Raw genomic sequence first — 19,802 nt, 5'->3', positions numbered from 1 at the left:
ATATATTTTAGCTGTACAAGATATTAATACTCTACTGGACTCACTGTTGAGATTTTGATAATTTTGTGCTTAAAATTGTGTGACTTAGTGCATTATCACCCTTTCTCCGCTCAGTGCTGTATTTAAATGTATTTATTCATATTCAAAATATTCAGACAATTGATAGATGTTGGATGCCAAATGTTCCATTCTTCACATGCAAAACGGGATCATTTTAAAGTCTTACATTTTTAACTGCAGTTTTATAGGTGGAGTTACTTTAACATCTTGTGTTACTTATTGTAGTGTTATCTCAGTTAGCCAAGCTTAATGCCATTTCACTGATGATTAATGCTTCTATTTTGTCAAAACTCAGTAAACACAACTATCTTGACTTCTGCTGTGTAACTGCGTAAGTACTCATGTTTGCTCTCCTTATCGCATTTTTATACAACGCCTTCTTTTAAATACTGATTGTCATATGAAGTGTACATGCTCTGACCCACCCATGTGGATGAAGGGAAAGGATCACCTGTGTTCTTGTATATAAGACAGAGCGAAGGTGTTAGAGCACTCTCAATTTCTCCAACAACATGAAGCTCCTCATCCTGCTGTCCATCTGCTCCTGGCTGGCATTGAATGCCGGCGCTGAGCCGACTCCCTGTGGTAAATATTCATAAGAAATTACTATTAGATATGGCTAATCATAACATTTGCATCATAACACAAAAATTTGCAAACTGTTAATAAATTTAAAGTCATTTTACACCTGTGTTTCAGTGTCGCCTCCACTGTTGGTGGGAAGCATTGCAATGGTGAGTTCATATTTCGATAATTATGGCCATTAAGCCCTCGTGCTCTGAGATGATGAATGACGCACTCTCTTCCTCTCTGTTTACACTGCTGTAGACCGGGCAAGATGGCATCCTCATGTCTGCAGGACAATATGCATATGATGCTGTAAGCGAGCAGATTCGTTTCAATGACTATGGGACATACAAGAACAGGACGTTCTCCTTCGACTTTCTCATGCAGTTCAAGCAGGTAACTCATAAATACTGTCGCAGTTTTAAAGAAAACATATATATATATATAAATACATAAATATATGTATGTCCAAAAGCCTGCAGTCACCTGATTTAACATTTCTTCTGAAGTCAAGGGTGTCATAAGGAGCTTACTCTTCTGTAAAGGCTTTACACTAGGTCTTAGAGCATTGCTGTGAGGATTTGATTGCATTCGGCCACAAAAGCAAATTATGTATATAAAGGCTTTACACTAGGTCAGGTACTGATGTTGGATGATCAGTTCTGGATCACAAACTCCACTCCAACTCATCCCAAAGGTGTTGGATGGAGCTCCATCAATACAGAGAACACTATTCCACTGCTCTGAAGCTCAATGCTGGGGGGCTTTAAACCCCTCTGGCTGACGCTTGGAATTGGACATGATGATCTTAGGCTCAACTGCTTCAGAGCAAAATATTTTATGGGCAAAGCTTTTCGATGAAGATTACACAAGCTGTGTGCAGTTAAACACCAGTGTCAGGAATGAGTGCAGTTTAAAGTAACTGAAATCACTAATTAGAAGGTGTCTGGATACTTTTGGACACATAGTGTTGAAAATGTGTTTGAAACAAAACAGAAACCTTTGTTCTACAGGGCATTGTGTATGAGATTGATTCCACCAGATCCACCTGTAAGAAGTTTGCGATGAAAAGCTCCTTCCATCCTATGCGGATTCCTACAAATGCAAAATTCCTGAGTGAAATCATTTTAGGAACTACTTCCATCCCTCAAATGGGTCTACAGATTACTACTTGGGAAGGAGAGGATGCAGAGACAAAAGGTAGGAATGCGGGATATAAAGAGTTGGTGTGTCATGCATTTCATGCTGGTCTAAGCTGATTTATGCTGGTCTGGTTCTGGTTTAGCTGGTCACCCAGTACGGTCACGCTGGTTGATCAGCATACCAGCATCCAAAATACAAACAAATGCTGGTCTTTGCTGGTTTTGTTAACAGGGGATTTTAAAGCTTCATTTTAAAAGACATCTGAACAAACAGTACAAAGCTGTATGTACTCATTTTCAGGTCTCATGCATATTAAGGCCACGCATTGCTGTATTTTCTTCATTTGGGTCCATTTTCTCACTGTGAGATGTGGTGGCCACTGCTCTTATAGATGGTCCAGCCTCATGATGTTTCATTTTGAAAGACCATTTAACCATCGATTCGTGATGGATGAGCTCCATACGATTAAAAAGTGAAATGGTTTTTGTTTTGACTTATGAAAATATTAATACAACTAGCATTTTGCCAAAACAATCAATAACCTCAGTATAAATATGATGTTTTACTTTTGTAAATAATCAACATTTATTATATTTAAAATTATATTTGGTGAACTGTCTATATTGTCACAAATGTTTGCCCTTCAAATAAATGAAGGTGACCTATCAGACCACCACGGCCCACCGAGAGGCTGCGGTCCACGGGTTGAAATCCACTTAAGTAGACCAATTGAACACTGTGGGCAATACAAAAAAGTAATTATAAAGTATATAATTAAAAAAAAAAAAATTAATTTACACTGAAGGGTGAGCTAGAAAATGTCTTTGGAAACTGGACTGCCCACTTATAAGTAAGATCACTGCAGTCTTGACCGTTTTAGTAATGATTGCTGAAACTTTTTTCCCTTGAAATTCAAAGTTAGTCTGGTTTACTGATGAAGGTCTGTACACCGTCGATCCTTGTACAGTCATATGCTAATGTCAGATCTGGTCAAACGTTTTGTCAAGCCAAAAAAAGTTACCATATCATAGTGTACAACTTCTATGTATATAAGTTTAGTATATTGGAAAATAAAAAATATTACATTTAAAATAACATAACATCATAACATTCACATACCTCACATTTTATGCTTTTTCCCTTGATGTATTATTTTATTTTTCTGAGTGGTCTCTGTAGACTTAACTTATTTTCACTTAGAAATAACAACTTTATGCTGCCAAAAGATTTTTAATTAATCGTTTTTGTGATGTCACAAAAACAATGAAAAAATTCACCTATTTATCACAAGAGAGCTTATTTGCATAGATATTCCTTCCTAGGCACAGACACAAAAAACAGTCTGATTAATTTTAAGGAATAAAATAATGTAATAAAGTTTTATGTGCTAGTGATGTCAGCAAGTATCTGATCCAGGTAAGAAGTTTTCCCATAACATGTTATTCCTGTTTTATTTCATTTATTTATTATCTTTTTTGAAACAGTGCTTTTAAGGCTTTGTTCAGTCATGTGGAAATTAATGATGGTATCTAAGGTCAAAAGTGGACCTAAGAGAAAAAATAAATAAATACAAGGAAATTACAGGCCCTTTACTACAAGTGTGAGACAAATCTGAGATTTTTCTACATTTGTGCTCTTTTTCAGCCAAGTATGTGCTCACCTTCACTGACTACAGCTGCCTGCCAGTGTCAGCTGTGATCTACACTAAGGAATCTGGATGGATAACTGTGGCGTTCGTAACAATCTCATTCCACTTTTTAATAATCATGATAATACACAACATTACTGACGAACAGAACCATAACTCTCACAGCACTTATACACCATCTGCTAATCCTGTTTCTTTTTCAAATCTCAGTTTCTACAACCAGCTTCTTGGCATTCAGGACCCCATGGCCTTCGTCCCTCCTGCTCTCTGTGAAACAGCTGTTGTGGAGTCCACGACAGACTTCTTCAGAGCCCTGAACTCAAAGCACACCTAATCTACACTGCTTCTTCACTGTAATGACTCAGATCTGATTTACATTTAGCATTTAAACAGCCCTGATCACATTTACTTTTATATCAAAAGTTGGTCCAGAAACTCAGATTTCTGTAAATACTGGTTACAAAATAAAACATACTGACAACATTTTCATGAAAAAGCCTGTGTAGCTTTTTTCAGCACCCTTTTACATACCAGCATTTAGCACTGTTAGTAAAGTGTAATAAATGTAACAGCAGGCAAGACAGTTTTTCTGTCAGCTCATGCTTTTCTGACTCTGGTTGCACCAAATTCATTTCGTTTTTTATGTTTACCCCATTTTCACCACATTTAGTATACGACAGTCAGGTCAATTGTTAAATATTTTTCTTTGCTTTTGCCATTTTTGTTCTTTTGTTGTTTTTCAGTGTGGCAATTGTTAAACTGCCTATATGTCATTTTCCCCCCTGGGGTCAATTTATGGCATTTGTGTGCTTTGATACACTTCTAATATGAACATAATGCATTTTTACTAATGCATTTCCAAAATCTCTCCACCCCTTAGAATTAAACAGGCTGTTTTTCTTCCTTAAGACTAATATATGTAAATGAGCTCTGTTCTGATTGGCTGTCCTTTACTCTGTCTCATTCAAAAAGTAGTGCTGGCTATATCACTCTTTATAGCTACTACATTAATAGGCGGGGATAAACTGCTGTAGTCTGAATAGGTGGATATATGAGCGTGTGTTTTTGTGACATAACAAACACAGTGAATTCTAACCTGCTGTCGGCTGAAGAGACTGATACATTAAGATTTTTTTTTTCAAAATAGATTTAAATGCCACTTGTGACATTAAGAAAGTTTTTCCTTCTCCTGTAAAGGAACTACTTTGGAGATACAGGGTTTGGTCCCAACATCACCGACATGTAAATACACTGGTTTTTGTCACATCACAAAAACAGTGAATTTAGAACAAGCTGTTTTTGCTGTTCTATTTCCACACAAGGGTTTTGTGAACTGGAGAGTAAACGGTGCCTTTTAAAAATTAATCACCAAACATTTTCATTTAAAAAGCACTGCAAATTCTTTTCTTCCATGATTTTCCATTTAATGGGACAATTAACAATTCAGTCCTCACATTTAAACTGTCATTCAGAGTGGTTTGACGTGAAGCGATTCATTGTAAAGAAACAGACTGATTTCTTTACAGTGGTGGTTATGGGAAACAGAAATGTAGCCATTTTATTTACTAACCACAATAACCAGTGAACCTACATGTCTTCTGAGTTTTATACGCAATGTTGAGGATGGTAAAAGGATTCTTTGGGGAGGGTGAGCATGATTTTGCCATATCACACCCTGCACACATCTCTCCGCTATGAGTTAATATATTACTGATTTAAAAATATATTTTGGGCCAAAACATTATCACAGTACAATCAAAAAACCTTTTGCTTTTGATAGTTTTTATTGTCTTGTTGTTTTTCCAGTGTGGCGATTGTTAAACTGTCTATATTCCTTTTTATGAGGTCCATTTATGGCATTTGTGTGATTTTATATGGCTAAAGACAGAAACTTGATTTTTGTCCATTTTATAAATCTCTTCATCCCTTAGAATTAGATTGTTTTCCTTTACTGTGTCTTTAGGACTAATACATGTAAATAAGCTCTGTTCTGATTGGCTGCGCCATTCCACGTTTAAACAGCAGGCAATGCAATTACCATATTGTGTAAGAAGCTCGTTCCAGGCACTGAACTCTTCAGTTGTCTGGTTCCCATCACCACCACTGTGAGAACAGAGCATTACACACCAAACCACTCTGAACGACTTTGTTTAACTCTTAATGATAAAATAGTGCAAAATCCGCTTTAAGATACTGGTCATCCCCTTACAGGCACAATGACTATTGAGAGGGCAGTGTTTCTGCGAGCTGCGCAGGGGAGTTGAAGGAGGCGGCGAGTGTGAGCTCACCTGAGTCCGAGTCTGGGTGTCTGTCTCTTTAAGACGAACTGCTGCTGCTGCTGCCTCGCTTTGTGTGGAGGAGCTGAGCGAGTCACGCCATCGACACAGAACATGCCTTAATTAGACAAAAAAGTTGGAGTAAACAAGAGGAACGAGAGGATACCGGCGTATAACCTCCCTAAACATCTCACAGAGGCCCCACTCTTGGTGACGGTGTGTTTTAAGGTCAGTCTTTCGGTTCTCTACTCGGTCCTTTTGGCCGCATTCTTTGAAAAACCGAAGCGAACAAGGGAGTTTTCCCTTCTCTTCTGCTCCTCTCATACACATGAAGGACGGACTGCACTCTGGCTGCTTTTACAGTGAGCAGAGTGTTCAAAAGGGCAGAAAGCAGAGTTTTTACAGGCCTACCAGAGGACAGGGTGATAAACTGATGATAAACGGAGGATCTAAAGGCGAACAGGACTCAGTTTAGACTCTCAGAGAGGCTCAAACAGGAGGAACGAATTACTGAAATTAGATCACATCCAACGTTTGAGGGGCTCCTGCTGCCAACGGCCTGCGCAGGTTTAACCGAAGCGGGCTTTAGTTTGGACTTAGCAGCACAACGCTGAGGGAGGGAAGGGTCTGTTGACTCTTTTTCACCTGTGGGTTTAACGTCTCTTCTCCTCCTGATGCCATTTTAAGTCCTCCTGATCTGGTCTACACGGGTTATAGGCGCTGTTTTACCTGAGGGTGTCTGTCCTCTCACTGTGGACATGGCCATTATGAACAGAGAGGTTGTCCAGAGGTTCACACTTCACTGCTCGATTAGCAGAACTTCTGCCCACTGCTTTGATGCTGCCGCCCCTCATTACCATAACACTGAGGGAGTGAAGTGCTGCCTGCCTGCCTGCCTGTCTGCCTGCCTGTCTGTCTGTTGTTTAACTGAGTTTTAAAGCGCCCATATCCTGCCTTTTTCTTTTGGTTTAGTTTTTTTTACTAAGTAGATCCGCTTACAGCATTTTGTAGTTTTATGTACATAAAACACTCATCATTTAATTTTTACCTCCAATCCTTCTGTATCCTATTGTATTAAACAGGCTGTTTTTTTGTTACTGTGCCTTCAAAACAAGACTGATACATGTAAATGGGCTCTGCTCTGTTTGGCTGCCTTGTACTGTGCATCATTTAAAAAGCAGTCTGGGCTGAAACACCTCTTATGATAAACAGATGATGAGCAGAGTGTCTAAAGGCGAGCAGGACTCAGTCAGAGTTACCTGAATTCTACATGAATTGGAGGGGCTGAATTGCTGTTGTCTGAATATGTGCATTTATGTGCAGTTGGTTTTGTGACATCACAGAAACACTAAATTCAAAACAAGTCTGTTTTTGTTGCTTATTTTCCACACATTTGATGCATGAACATGCAAGTGAGCAGTACATTTTAAAACCATGTTTATACACCACATCAGACTCTCACAGAAGTCAGGGAAGCTGTGTTTTCTGTGATGTTGGCTCTTTAATGTTTCTTCCCCTGCTGATGCCATTGTGTAGGTCTGCTGTTAGGCTATAAAGGCTGTTTTGTTGTTTTCGTTTCTCTGTGTAAATGCTGACAGGGGCTTCTACGAGTGCTTTAAGAAGATTTCTTGTGCTCATTCCTCAGTTGACCCAGACTGGAGGAGGTTTGTCCGTGGCGGGATGCAGCCCACCCAGGCACACGTCTCCCTCTTCTCTCCCCTGCTGCTTCTCTTGTCTGTTCTCTCCTTTTCCGCTGCCTGTAATAAAGCCCTATGTGCTAGTGATGTCAGCAAGTGTCTGATCCAGGTAAGTTTTGCCTTAACATGTTATCTCTGCTTTATTTTTTATTTTTTTGAAACAGTGCTTTTAAGGCTTTGTTCAGTCATTTTAATTGCTTGTCGGGTTGTGGTTTAGTACTGTGGCTGTTCACACAATTTCCCCATGTTATGGAAGGCTGAGTTAACAGCCTGTGGCAATAAAAGCTTCAATGTGGAATTTATGATGCGCTTGGATTTGGCCTACATCGTATTTATGGTGTGTTCTCTCAGATCGTCTAAGATAAAATCTTAATTTTACAAATCCTGCTGCAAATTGTCTGATCAGGTAATCTGCATCTTTTGGTTCTTGTGTTCTGAGCTCTAAATATTAAGAGGGAGCTTTTCCCAGTGCTCCTTCCTTCAGTTTAAGAAGCCTAAAACCTGAAGTCAGCTGTGCACATGATTGAGCTCAGCACACTAAAACAGTCATTTTAAGCTAAAATTGCTATAATGACTTCCAGTGTACAGGCAGCCATGCTTGTCTGGGCTCTGTATTGTTCACGACGGAGGTCTGGCTGCCTTTTTCTGCGTCTTTGTGCACATCTGGAATGTGACCTCTACTCTGAGCTCCTCCTGCTGTTCTACAGGCAGCCTGAGGTTGCGCAGTGCACTTCAAAACCACGACACTCGCACTTTATCAGGATCAGCTAAGTGCACTTCACTTGAAAAATGTCTACACTCACACTCCATCAGTATCAGCTCAGAGCTGTTCTATAGGAAATACAGGCTGACACTCCTACTCAATTAGCATCAGCCAATTTACGCCTGGTTTACTCAGTGCACTGTAATGTTGAGATCATGATAATGTTGTTTCAGAAATCAGAGCAGTGGAACTACTTTACTCATATTGAATTAATTATAGCAGAAATGCAACAGTTTGGGCCGGCATTGTCACTTCAGTTGAAATAAATTGTTTAATACTTTGAAGATCAGATTTTCTTTAGATATGAAAATTCAAAATGTAACATTTTTAATACCCGAGTTCTGAAAACGTGAGTAATTTCAAATTAAACAGCCTCTGTTGACTTGAAAGAACTGTTTCCATGCTTTCAGTTTGAGATGGGCAATATGACAATTTAAAAATTATCATGATAAACTAGGTCACAATACAATATGCTTTTGTGAACTTATTGTCAGTACTTGTAGAACACTGATAGCATGTTTCATTATAAAGAGAGCAAAACTAGTCCCATCTAACTGGATTTAGTGCAACACAATATGCCAAAGATTGAATAAAATCATTGTATTCACAGTTTTTGATAATATTTTTAAAAAATGTAGCACAACTGCTTCTTTTGTCTCTGTTCCATCTGATCAGAAGTCTGAAAAAAGTGAATAACGTGATATAAAATTGTGTTGTGAACATTTATTGAAGTATACCAATTATTATATATTATACATTGCATTTTTGCCATGTTGCCCACCTCTACAACTATTGGTTTCAGTTAAGTAAAAAAGTCTTTCTTGACATCAAATGTTTGGAAATTTCAGGTAAGTTAATGTAATAATGCAACTCCAGTTAGGTAACCGAACTGTGCTGAAATGTTACATTTTGAATTGAAATATTTAAACCTTCTCTTTAGGGTATTAAACGTATTTTTTCATGATTGTTAAAGTGTAATAGGTGACGGCATTGTGCTTGGGGTTTGACTCCCTGCTCAGCCAGAAAGGCATGTTACACCCATAAGAGTCCCTGTAATGCTATTTAAAACTTTAAGTTACTCTGGATAATCTTGTTTGCCAAATGCTTAAATGTGGTGTGTATTGGATTTAATGTAAAAAGTAATCTGCTATTCCTATTCTAGTATTATATAGCTTATTTATTTGTAAAGTATCTAGAAAAAGACTAAAAGACTACACTAAAGAGATTTATTCTGTTTATACTGTTGTATTGCCTGTCTTGAAAAGTGTGACCTTTAGGAAACTTTAGTATATAAAAAGTAGGAAATTTTAACCGTCCACAATGAAGAATGTAGCCGTAGAAGATGCTAAAATGACTGAGAAAGTTGTAAAACTGAGAATTAAGTTATAATAAAATTAATATCCAGATTTCATCATATTTCACAAGTGGAAAGCATATATTAATAAAGGTCTTTGGGCAAGACCCCTAACATTTCACTTTCCTCTGCAACACAATTAAAACTGTAAGCTGCTCTGTATAAGAGTATCTGCCAAATGCATAAATGTAAACATACATTTGATAAAACACCTTGGATCTGTAGAAGACCACAGAGATTTATTTTGTGCTGTGATATTGTCTGTATGGTGAAGTGTGACATTTTCAGACGTATCAGTGCTTTAACCTGCTCTTAACCATCAATCAGAATCAGAATCCTTTAATTTCCCCAGAGGGAAATTGCAGTTGTTACAGTTGCAACCATTTATGTAAAAGAATAAACACTTTAACAATTTAAAACAAAGATAAAGAGAAAAATTGCAATAAGTACTAATGAATACAGTAAAGTGGTGGTGACTGTGATATGAATCATCTAGTATAAAGCAGTTCAAATTATAGTACCTCTGAGTTTTTGCACACAATTATTATTATTACACATATGAACAGTTTGGTATTGAGTTGTGCACAGATGAACCCCACTTTCTGAATCACACACTGAGGGAAGAGTTATAGAGTTTGATGGCCACAGGTAAGAATGACTTCCTGTGGCGCTGTGTGGTGCCTTTCGGTACAATGAGTCTTGCACTGAACGAGCTCCTGTGTCTCATCACCGTGTCGTGGAGTGGGTGGGAGCCATGCTGGGTGACTAGCTAAACTAACCACCAGATCAACACTAGTCCAGCATAAACCAGTTTAGACCAGCATAAAAATAACATGTGTATTTAAATCTATCAATTTCAGCTGGTTGCTGTTTTTAGTCTGACATCAACACTCATTAGCTGCCAAACAAGGTACGCTATCTCATTAAGCGAGTCAGAAATCTTGTGGGCTGTGGAAGCTTTGGTAGTCGTTCATATGGGTCGCAGGTTGTAAAATGTTGGGAACCCCTGGTCTGTAGAGCTAAAAGTTGTAGTACAGTGTAAATAGATTTGACTACAGAACACTGCTGCATTTTCATGCCTTAAACAACACTGTTTAGCTGTTTGGTAGTGTCACATTATTAAGGGAGCTGATTCCTGGGGCTGTTCATTCTCTTGGTGCATGGCTGGATGAAGTGTTGCATTCTAATAAAGAATAGGCAGCGTAATTAAATAGGCCCTAGAATGCATGCTGCAGGCTAAATGAGGAAACTGGATATGAGGTGAGCTCAGTAGTGCTGGTCTTTTCCCTTTTTTGACACAAGATCAGTATCAAGTGGCTTTTGGGCTGTTAACAGTAAAATAGTCAACAGTAAAAGACAATTTTACCATTGATTCCTGCATTTAGTGTATATGTATGTGTGTGTGTGTGTGTGTGTGTGTGTGTGTGTGTGTGTGTGTGTGTGTGTGTGTGTGTGTGTGTGTGTGTGTGTGTATATATATATATATATATATATGTGTGTATGTATGTATGTATGTTTGACAGGAGCTGTGCCAGTGTAGGCCGTCGGATGGCAACTGTTCATGCTGTAAGGAGTGTATGCTGTGCCTGGGCACACTGTGGGAGGAGTGCTGTGACTGCGTAGGTGAGTGTGAGCACTAAACAAGCCATTCCTTTTATCATGGTGCTGTAGAATGTGGACTGCACAACAAAGTGAGGAGTTGGTTCTTCCTTCGGAAACAATATACTGTATAAATGTCTGGCTCTCCCTCCTACATAGTTCTGGTGCTTGCTAGTTCCATAATTCCATCATGAACCTAGCAATTTTCAAAAGAATGTGAAGTTTTTGGAATTGACTCCAACAGCTTACTTCATGAAATTCACTGCACTGTGGGACACACTGTTGTAGATGTGTTACATTTCTTTTTATTATCTTTGCTGCTGCAAGACCATTAAAACAAACTTATGGCAAATGATGCCAGTGCTCTGATTTTTTTCCCTCTGTGTTACAGCACTTTATAGACTTTCTATATGTGTACAGATGTTTATCTCTTTCATTCTCTTTCCCCTCTGGGAGAAAGCGAGTAATGAAGCCCACTGCACATTTGCAGTCTGACTGCACCACATGCTGCTCATACTAGTGTGGTTTCTAGTTTGAGGGTGTCTGTGTTTTGATCACAGCTGTGTTTACTTTGTCCGACTCCCTCTCAGGCATGTGCAATCCAAAGAACTACAGCGACACACCCGCCACCTCGAAGAGCACCGTGGAGGAGCTCTACAGACCCATCCCCTCGCTCTTCAGAGCGCTCACTGAAGGAGAAGCACCCATCAACATGATGGTGGTGTCTTTTCCAGTGGCTGAAGAGCTCTCTTATCACGAGAACCTAGTCTCCTTCTTGGAGACCATGGAGGACCAGCACCAGAACATCTCTCTTCCTGGCAACAGTATCCATGCCAGTTATGATAACAGTCAAGGTTGGTATAACTTCAGGCATTTTTCCATTAGACATGACATTTGCTTTTGATGTACACCATTACCTACTGAGGTGTTCAGGTTTTCTGGGTTCAGAGCTCATGTTCATGCTCCACTAGTTCTCGAGCCCACTGCTGTACTTAATCTAATGCACTAGGAAGCAAATTCCTGGGCTGTGACCTCTAAAGGGGCCGTATCTGACCCTTTAATCAGTGTTTCAGTTCAGGAGCAAATCACAGCTGATGTCTTGTACATAAAGGGTACAGTTTTAGTTGTCAGATGTTCAGGGCTGGTAAGTTATGATCTAAAATATTTTGATTATGGCTCCAAAATACGTTGTTTTATTTTTATTGCGATATTGGCCTTTTGAATATTGTTACAAAAGGCTGCAATATAGAAATGAGCCTATAAACACATCACCAAATTTTTTGATTGTGTGCTGTAAGCACCTTGAACAATCTCTGCAGATGAGTTTTTGTGGATGTTTGGAATAGTCAAAGTTTTTATATGTATTTTTATATGCCTGTAACACCATACATTTAGAATTACTGTTCAAAAGTTTGCAATCACTGTTTTCAGTAAAACTAATTTGGTTGAGCAAGGGCATATAAAATGGTCCTGTGCACCTTCACAAGTTTTAGTTAATTACACAGTTAAACATATTTGGTGTCTTAAAATGTTGTGTTGAAATGAACTTCTAATAATGAGTTACAAAACAAAAATCTGTGCTTTACATTCTGCTAACTTATTATTTAAAGTTCACTGAACTCAAATCGTGTTACTGCTTTGTTACTTGTCTAAGCAATTTTTTCAGAGTAATAATAAAATAAAATAAAAATGAAGAAATTTTAGGTGTATTCAGAATTAATGTATTAAAATGGCTGGGAAAGATGAATAACACAGAATTGTTATAATAAAATTAATAGCCACATTATCATATTTATATAAGTAGTGATTAAATCTCAAGACAGATAACAAAATATAAATTGATCGCTTTTGTCATTTCATAATTTTATGTTCAAAGAATTAATTCTTGAAATATTAATTAAAACATCTACATATACCTCGCAGCAAGTAGTTTGTAATATTGGAACCCACATTGTTTGTTATTATTGTTGTATATAAAATAAAAAATGTTAATATGGCAAGTTACTTCAAACATTTGAACCTTTGTGAAATGCAACATGCTTCAATCATTTTGCACAAAATGAATGAAAGCTGATCATTCACCACATCATATCAAGCTTTCACAGATGTGCTTTTAGTATATTGTAAGTTATTGCAACTTGTAGCAATATAATCACAATATGGAATTTCATCAGTATTAGAATTTATTTTGCATTTTCTTTGTTGTCCTGTTGCTCTGTAATATTTTCATAGTACATTTCAGGGCTAGTGAAAATAATTCCGTGCAAAAATCTGAAACATTTTTAAATAATTTTTTACATTTTCATGTGTTCCTTATCAACTTCTAAAGCCTCAGAAAAACAAAATTTTGTGATGCATATTGTGTATAATGAAAAAGTATCATGATACCTTATTGCCGTATATTATATTGACATGCCTCATTATTTGAATATCTTTTATGACTCTCTCTCCCCCAGACAACATGTGTACTGTGGTGTATTTTGATGACTGTGTGTCGATCCGTCAGTGCAAGCAGTACTGCGAGTCGATGGGAGGCTCAAAATACCGCTGGTTTCACAACGCATGCTGCGAGTGCATTGGGCCCGAGTGCGTCGACTACGGCAGCAAAGCAGTAAAGTGTATGAACTGCCTTTTCTGAACCTAGGCTGTTCACGTGCCTTTGAGAGGACTGTGGGTGGTGACACTCATGCCACTGGAGGGCGCCATGACTGGACCACAGGCTCAGGAGATGCTGACCTGAGGGGGGAAAAAAAACTATGATACAATCATGTAAATTACAAGCCCTTTGTTTTGTTTTTTTTGTTTTTTTTGCTCTTTGTGTTAAACTTTTATACTTCTTTTCATAGGTCCCTAGCAAAGATTATATATATGGTATTTGTTGTTTTTTATTTTTCTTGAATGTAGATTCTTGCATAGCCAGATGCTCTTAAAGTGGTACTACCTGCTATGCCAAATAAACGCTTTTAGGATGTAAGGAGAGGGCTGCTGTACAAAATACTGTTACACACTGAAGTAGTGCATTGTGTCAGTCAGTAAGGTTACCATATGACCCCTTAAGTAGAATTTTACAAGGCATTTCAACTAACAAAGTAGCTGTGATCTTGCATGTCATAACTTTTAACAGCCCATTGTTTTTTGCCAGTTCTCTTCCTATGTAATTTGGTTGAATTTTTTAGTCATAAAAATTCCTCTCCATGCAGGCCCAGAGGTTATGTTTGACACTTCTCAGGCTGTGAATGTGGAACTGATGCTTTTTCCACCCTTACCCTGAGGCATTTCATCCATATGGACCAAGGTGCTGCTCCAAGAACCTTGCACCTTCATTTTCTCTGTCTTTCAATAATGCTTATTAAAAGACAAGAAACATTTGGCTTTGGTTATGATTCTGGAGTAACAACGTAAAGTTTGCCTGAGAGGATCAGTGGGTAGTCTATAATTACAACATGAGCTGGGTATATATATCAGAATTCCTGCTCTAAAATCTCAACACATACAATGCTTGGCTCAGAGGTGCTTCACTGCTACTCTGAGGGAGTTGATTTGACTTCAAGGAAGGCCTGAGAAATGCCAAGAAGTCAGTGTATAGAACCCAAATCGGTTCATACGCAGATATTTTTTTCTACAAACCTCATTTCAAAAAAAGTTGAGAAAGCATGTAAACTACAAATAAAAACAGAAAGCAGTGATTTGTAAATCCCTTTTCAGATCACGTTGACTTGTAATTCAGCAAAAGTAGTACAAAACTTCATTGTTCTTTGTAAATACAAACTCAGTCTGAAATTGATGCCTGCAACATGTTCTAAAAAAGTGGGGACAGAACGAATAAGTCTAGAAACTAAACTGTTTAAAAAAAAAAAGAATAAGTAAATAAACAGTTTAAGAACAATGTTCCTCAATGAACGTTTACAAGGTTGAAGGTATTTCATGTTCTATGTGCATAATATCAAAAGAGCTGGAAACCACATTGAATTGACACTTGATGAACAAAAGAATTGGGACACCTCTTCATCACTGAATTCATGTGTATGAAATCAAGCACCTTGCCATGCAATCTGTCTTTACAAAGTACATTTGCAGAAGAATGGGTCATTCTGAAGAGCTCACTGAATTTGAGCGTGGTGCTGTAACAGGATGCCACCATTGCAGCAAGTCAGTTAGCGAAATTTCTTCCTACATATTCCATGATCGACTGTGAGTGGTATAGAAAAGTGAAAGCAATTAGGAACAACAGCAACTCAGTCACAAAGTGGCAGATCATGTGAATTTACAGAGTGTTTCACTGAGTGCTGAGGAGGATCATGCACAAAAATCATCAATACCCTGCTGACTCCTAAACCTTCTCTGGCATTAACATCAGCACAAACTGCGGCATGAGTTTCCACGACTGAGCAGCTGCATGCAACCCTTACATAACCAAGCACGATGCCAAGTGTTGGATGTCGACTGGACTCTAGAGCAGTGGAAACATTAAATGGAGTGACGAATCACGCTTCTCTGTCTGGCAATCCAATGGATGAGTCTGGGTTTGTCGAATGCCAGGAGATCATTCCCTGTCTGACTGCACTGAACCAGCTGTAAAGTTTGGTGAAGGAGGGATGATGCTATGAGGTTGTTTTTCAGGGGCTGGTCTAGGCCCCTTCCAGTGAAAGGAAATCTACCAAGACATTTTGAACAATTGTATGCTTCCAACTTTGTGGGAACAGTTTGGGGAAGACCCTTTTCTGTTCCAGCATGACCGTGCCCCAGTGCACGAAGCAAGGCCCATAAGTCAGGGCTGGTGAGTTTGATGTGGAAGCTCTTGACTGGCCCACACAGAGCCCTTACAACAGCATGGCTGTGTAATCAGAGCGCAGGAGCTGGACTGGCTTGCCTGCTATCCAAACGCAGTGCTTTATGAAATTCAAAAAAACAAAAACGGCCCCATACAATTCCACTTTCAAAACTGCCACAATAACTAACCGATTATTAAGTGATGTTAAAAGGAAAGGTGGGGTAAACATGCTCCTATCTCAAGTTTTAAAACTTGGAATGAGCATATATTTACAACAAAAACAATTTATAAGGTGACAAATCAAAGACTGCATTTTTGTACTGTAGTACTGTAGTTTTAACTGGTCAAACTGAATTAACCAATCACTGCTTTCTTTTTTCATTAGCATTTCACATATTGTACTAACTTTTTTGTACATGGCCACAATTTGCTGCAGAGGTTGCAACATCTAGTCATGTGAAGTCATATGTTCCTGTTATGAAGCACAATATTTGACCATGTATTCTTGTCTAATCATTTGGATTACCTCAGTCAGGCTAGTGTCATCACAGCTCTCTCTACGTATTTCCTTCCTCTATGTGTGGATGCTTTCAGTATGCAGGTGCTTGAATGCCCACCATCCCCTGAACAGAGAAAGAAAAGAGGAGGGAGCCAGGAACTTTCATGGTTCTGCGTTTGGGTTTTTATTTATTTATTTATTTATTTAAAGACTGAGACTGGATTCTGGGTCAGATAACCCATGGTTGGGCTCATTTGGAGGGTGATGCAGTCTCCTCCCTCTGCATAGCATTCAAAGCCACACAAAGGAGTCTTTCTCTCCTGGGAAGAGATGGGTGAGGTCACATGACCACTCAGTCTTGGCATTAGAAGCAGGTGGGAGCTTCAAATGGCATCATTGCTAGCACAAAAGCTCTTCGGCATCACTGAGTTTGCATGTAAGCATTATCGCTATAGGTACAATTAACCGTTAGATGTTTCGTCAGCAGCATCTAAGAACTGTTTCCAAACCGTAGCCACAGTGTATCGTTTGGGTTGAAATAAATACCTTCAGATGTTGCTACTGACTGATTTAAAGCCGGTTTAAGACATACTGTAAATCAAGTGTCTTTAAGACGAGACACATTCCAGTATAATCCTATGTGATTTTGTTTGCCTTTATGTGTATATTCTCCTTTCATTAACCCCATTAATGGCCAAGACCCACTGGTGGGTCCGAGGTTACACGCTTCCATAACCTAAGAGTAACCTGGTAAATTTGCATTGTAGTCCATGTAGTTACTAGATAACAAGCCTTGACATACAATAAGCCTGATCAACACTACCAAACATAATACAACTGAAATATGAATTGGAGGTATGAAATCATTCAGACCATGCACTGCCCTCTACACCTGACATGGAGATTTCAGTTTATTTGATGAACGTGGTTCAATCTCAGCACAGATTTGTCCAATTCTGAAATTAAAGAGCATTTTCTTTATAATGCTGAGTCTATTACAATCATTTCATTTCAATGAAAGTAGCATTAAATAAGTCTGCCCATGATTTTAGTTTCTACAAAAATACTGTAACCTAATAAATCAATAAGCCATTCGATCTGTCCTTTCAGCGATTTTATCACAGGTAACGGTGTTATTAGGCATGACTATACAACGCAAAGCAGAGTGCCTGAAACTTTATACACGTCATGGTATCACAAGGCCTCAGGTAGCTTATTGCTTTCATAAACGGCAGATAATAAAATATGATAAATTGCAGTTTTTAAAATAAATGACTTAAGGTTAACAATGACATTAACAATTACTCTGCCAAGAAATCTAGTTTCTTTATGCTGTTGTTGCCAGGCGACCCTGGACTGCTAAAAGAGGACAAGAATGTTCAGTGACCAAGCATCAATCTAACGGTGCTGTACCAGATAATTTGTAACTTTGTCACTATAATTTGTCATTTAAACTGGCTCTTGCTGTATGTCCCTGTTCCCATTCGGGGGCTGAATATGAAATTGCTCGCTATTTAGGAATACATTTTTTGCCTCCAGCACCCAAACTGCACATAATATATCTAAATGGTCATTTGGGACACATGTAGAATCCCATGCTGGGTAAATAGTGCACTTTTTGGGTGCAGAAGCCTGAATTTCAGAACTTACACAGCACACTATGCAGAGAAGAGGGAGCCGTTTGAGATTCAGCCTGGGGCTGATGCTACATAAGGCAGATCTGACCTGGATGTTTGAAGACATTTAAGTCACATTCTTTACTTGTTTAATATTGCAGTTATACAGTGAATCATATACACTGCTCAAAAAAATAAAGGGAACACAAACAACACAATATGACTCCAAGTAAATCAAACTTCTGTGAAATCAAACTGTCCACTTAGGAAGCAACACTGATTGATAATCAATTTCACAGCTGTTGTGCAAATGGAATAGACAACAGGTGGAAATCATTGGCAATTAGCAAGACACACTCAATAAAGGAGTGGTTCTGCAGGTGGAGACCACAGACCACTTCTCAGTACCTTTCTGCTTTCTGGCTGATGTTTTGGTCACTTTTGAATGTTGGTGGTGCTTTCACACTCGTGGTAACATGAAACAGACTCTACAACCCACACAAGTGGCTCAGGTAGTGCAGCTCATCCAGGATGGCACATCAATGCGAGCTGTGGCAAGAAGGTTTGCTGTTTCTGTCAGCGTAGTGTCCAGAGGCTGGAGGCGCTACCAGGAGACAGGCTAGTACACCAGGAGACGTGGAGGAGGCCATAGGAGGGCAACAACCCAGCAGCAGGACCACTACCTCCACCTTTGTGCAAGGAGGAACAGGAGGAGCACTGCCAGAGCCCTGCAAAATGACCTCCAGCAGGCCACAAATGTGCATGTGTCTGCACAAACGGTTAGAAACCGACTCCATGAGGATGGTATGAGGGCCCGACGTCCACAGATGGGGGTTGTGCTCACAGCCCAACACTGTGCAGGACGTTTAGCATTTACCAGAGAACACCAGGATTGGCAAATTCGCCACTGGCGCCCTGTGCTCTTCACAGATGAAAGCAGGTTCACACTGAGCACATGTGACAGACGTGACAGAGTCTGGAGACGCCGTGGAGAGCCATCTGCTGCCTGCAACATCCTTCAGCAGGACCGGTTTGGCAGTGGGTCAGTAACGGTGTGGGGTGGCATTTCTTTGGAGGGCCGCACAGCCCTCCATGTGCTCGCCAGAGGTAGCCTGACTGCCATACAGGCACATGGAGGCCACACACAATACTGAGCCTCATTTTGACTTGTTTTAAGGACATTACATCAAAGTTGGATCAGCCTGTAGTGTGTTTTTCCACTTTAATTTTGTGTGTGACTCCAAATCCAGGCCTCCACTGGTTAATAAACTTGATTTTTGTGTGATTTTGTTGTCGGCACATTCAACTTTGTACAGAACAAAGTATTCAATGAGAATATTTCATTCATTCAGATCTAGGATGTGTTATTTGAGTGTTCCCTTTATTTTTTTGAGCAGTGTAGTATGTAGTTTAATCCAAAGCCTGTGACAGAGTTCAGCTATTTGCCATCTTGAAGTCTGCTTGCTGCCTGCCTAGTTCTAGGTTAAAACATTAAGTTGTCAGCCCCTCAGTTTAAACAAAACCAGGTACTTACTTCCACAGTACGCTTTGGGGTCAATTTGAGCAGCATTACAAAAATAATTCCATTAACGGCACAAGGATTTTTGTGAACTTGGTGAAGTAACACAGAACTACTGAATATTTTATAGTGCAGGGGTGCACAACACCTGATTACATTTCTGTTAATTGGCAGGTTTACTGGGTGTGTTTAAGTAGAGAAATTTCCAAACCGGCCTTCCAGGACCGGAGTTGTGCACCCCTGTTATAGTGGCTGTGGATGCAGCTTAGCCAGTCAGACTTTAGAATCAG

General features: G+C 39.1%; 2 protein-coding genes across 2 annotated transcripts; both read left to right on the top strand.

Annotated features, from left to right (window-relative positions):
- Positions 1 to 520: 520 nt before the first annotated feature.
- Positions 521 to 3,914, top strand: LOC108432735 (ependymin-like). Its single transcript, XM_017706796.2, has 6 exons — positions 521 to 645; positions 760 to 794; positions 889 to 1,023; positions 1,641 to 1,827; positions 3,415 to 3,502; positions 3,629 to 3,914. The coding sequence occupies exons 1-6, from the start codon at positions 573 to 575 to the stop codon at positions 3,750 to 3,752; spliced, it is 642 nt and encodes a 213-aa protein (XP_017562285.1). The 5' UTR covers positions 521 to 572; the 3' UTR covers positions 3,753 to 3,914.
- A 1,753-nt stretch (positions 3,915 to 5,667) lies between these two features.
- On the top strand, positions 5,668 to 14,475 carry LOC108432738 (twisted gastrulation protein homolog 1-A-like). Its single transcript, XM_017706799.2, has 5 exons — positions 5,668 to 5,922; positions 7,340 to 7,500; positions 11,032 to 11,131; positions 11,698 to 11,961; positions 13,564 to 14,475. Exons 2-5 carry the CDS (start codon positions 7,375 to 7,377, stop codon positions 13,743 to 13,745), a joined length of 672 nt encoding a protein of 223 aa, XP_017562288.1. The 5' UTR covers positions 5,668 to 5,922; positions 7,340 to 7,374; the 3' UTR covers positions 13,746 to 14,475.
- Positions 14,476 to 19,802: the final 5,327 nt, after the last annotated feature.

This window comes from Pygocentrus nattereri, chromosome 3 (genome assembly GCF_015220715.1).
Source record: "Pygocentrus nattereri isolate fPygNat1 chromosome 3, fPygNat1.pri, whole genome shotgun sequence".
Lineage (NCBI taxonomy): Eukaryota > Metazoa > Chordata > Actinopteri > Characiformes > Serrasalmidae > Pygocentrus > Pygocentrus nattereri.
The sequence above is the reverse complement of the archived record's forward strand: the minus strand, read 5'-3'. Positions and strand labels throughout refer to the sequence as shown.

Bases quoted from the DNA above. Each gene is read 5' to 3' on its own strand.
- LOC108432735 (XM_017706796.2), top strand. From the start codon at position 573: ATGAAGCTCCTCATCCTGCTGTCCATCTGCTCCTGGCTGGCATTGAAT. The intron at 646-759 runs GTAAATATTCAT...CCTGTGTTTCAG, and splicing joins CGCTGAGCCGACTCCCTGTG to TGTCGCCTCCACTGTTGGTG. The intron at 1,024-1,640 runs GTAACTCATAAA...TTTGTTCTACAG, and splicing joins TTCTCATGCAGTTCAAGCAG to GGCATTGTGTATGAGATTGA.
- LOC108432738 (XM_017706799.2), top strand. From the start codon at position 7,375: ATGCAGCCCACCCAGGCACACGTCTCCCTCTTCTCTCCCCTGCTGCTT. The intron at 7,501-11,031 runs GTAAGTTTTGCC...TATGTTTGACAG, and splicing joins TCAGCAAGTGTCTGATCCAG to GAGCTGTGCCAGTGTAGGCC. The intron at 11,962-13,563 runs GTTGGTATAACT...TCTCTCCCCCAG, and splicing joins CAGTTATGATAACAGTCAAG to ACAACATGTGTACTGTGGTG.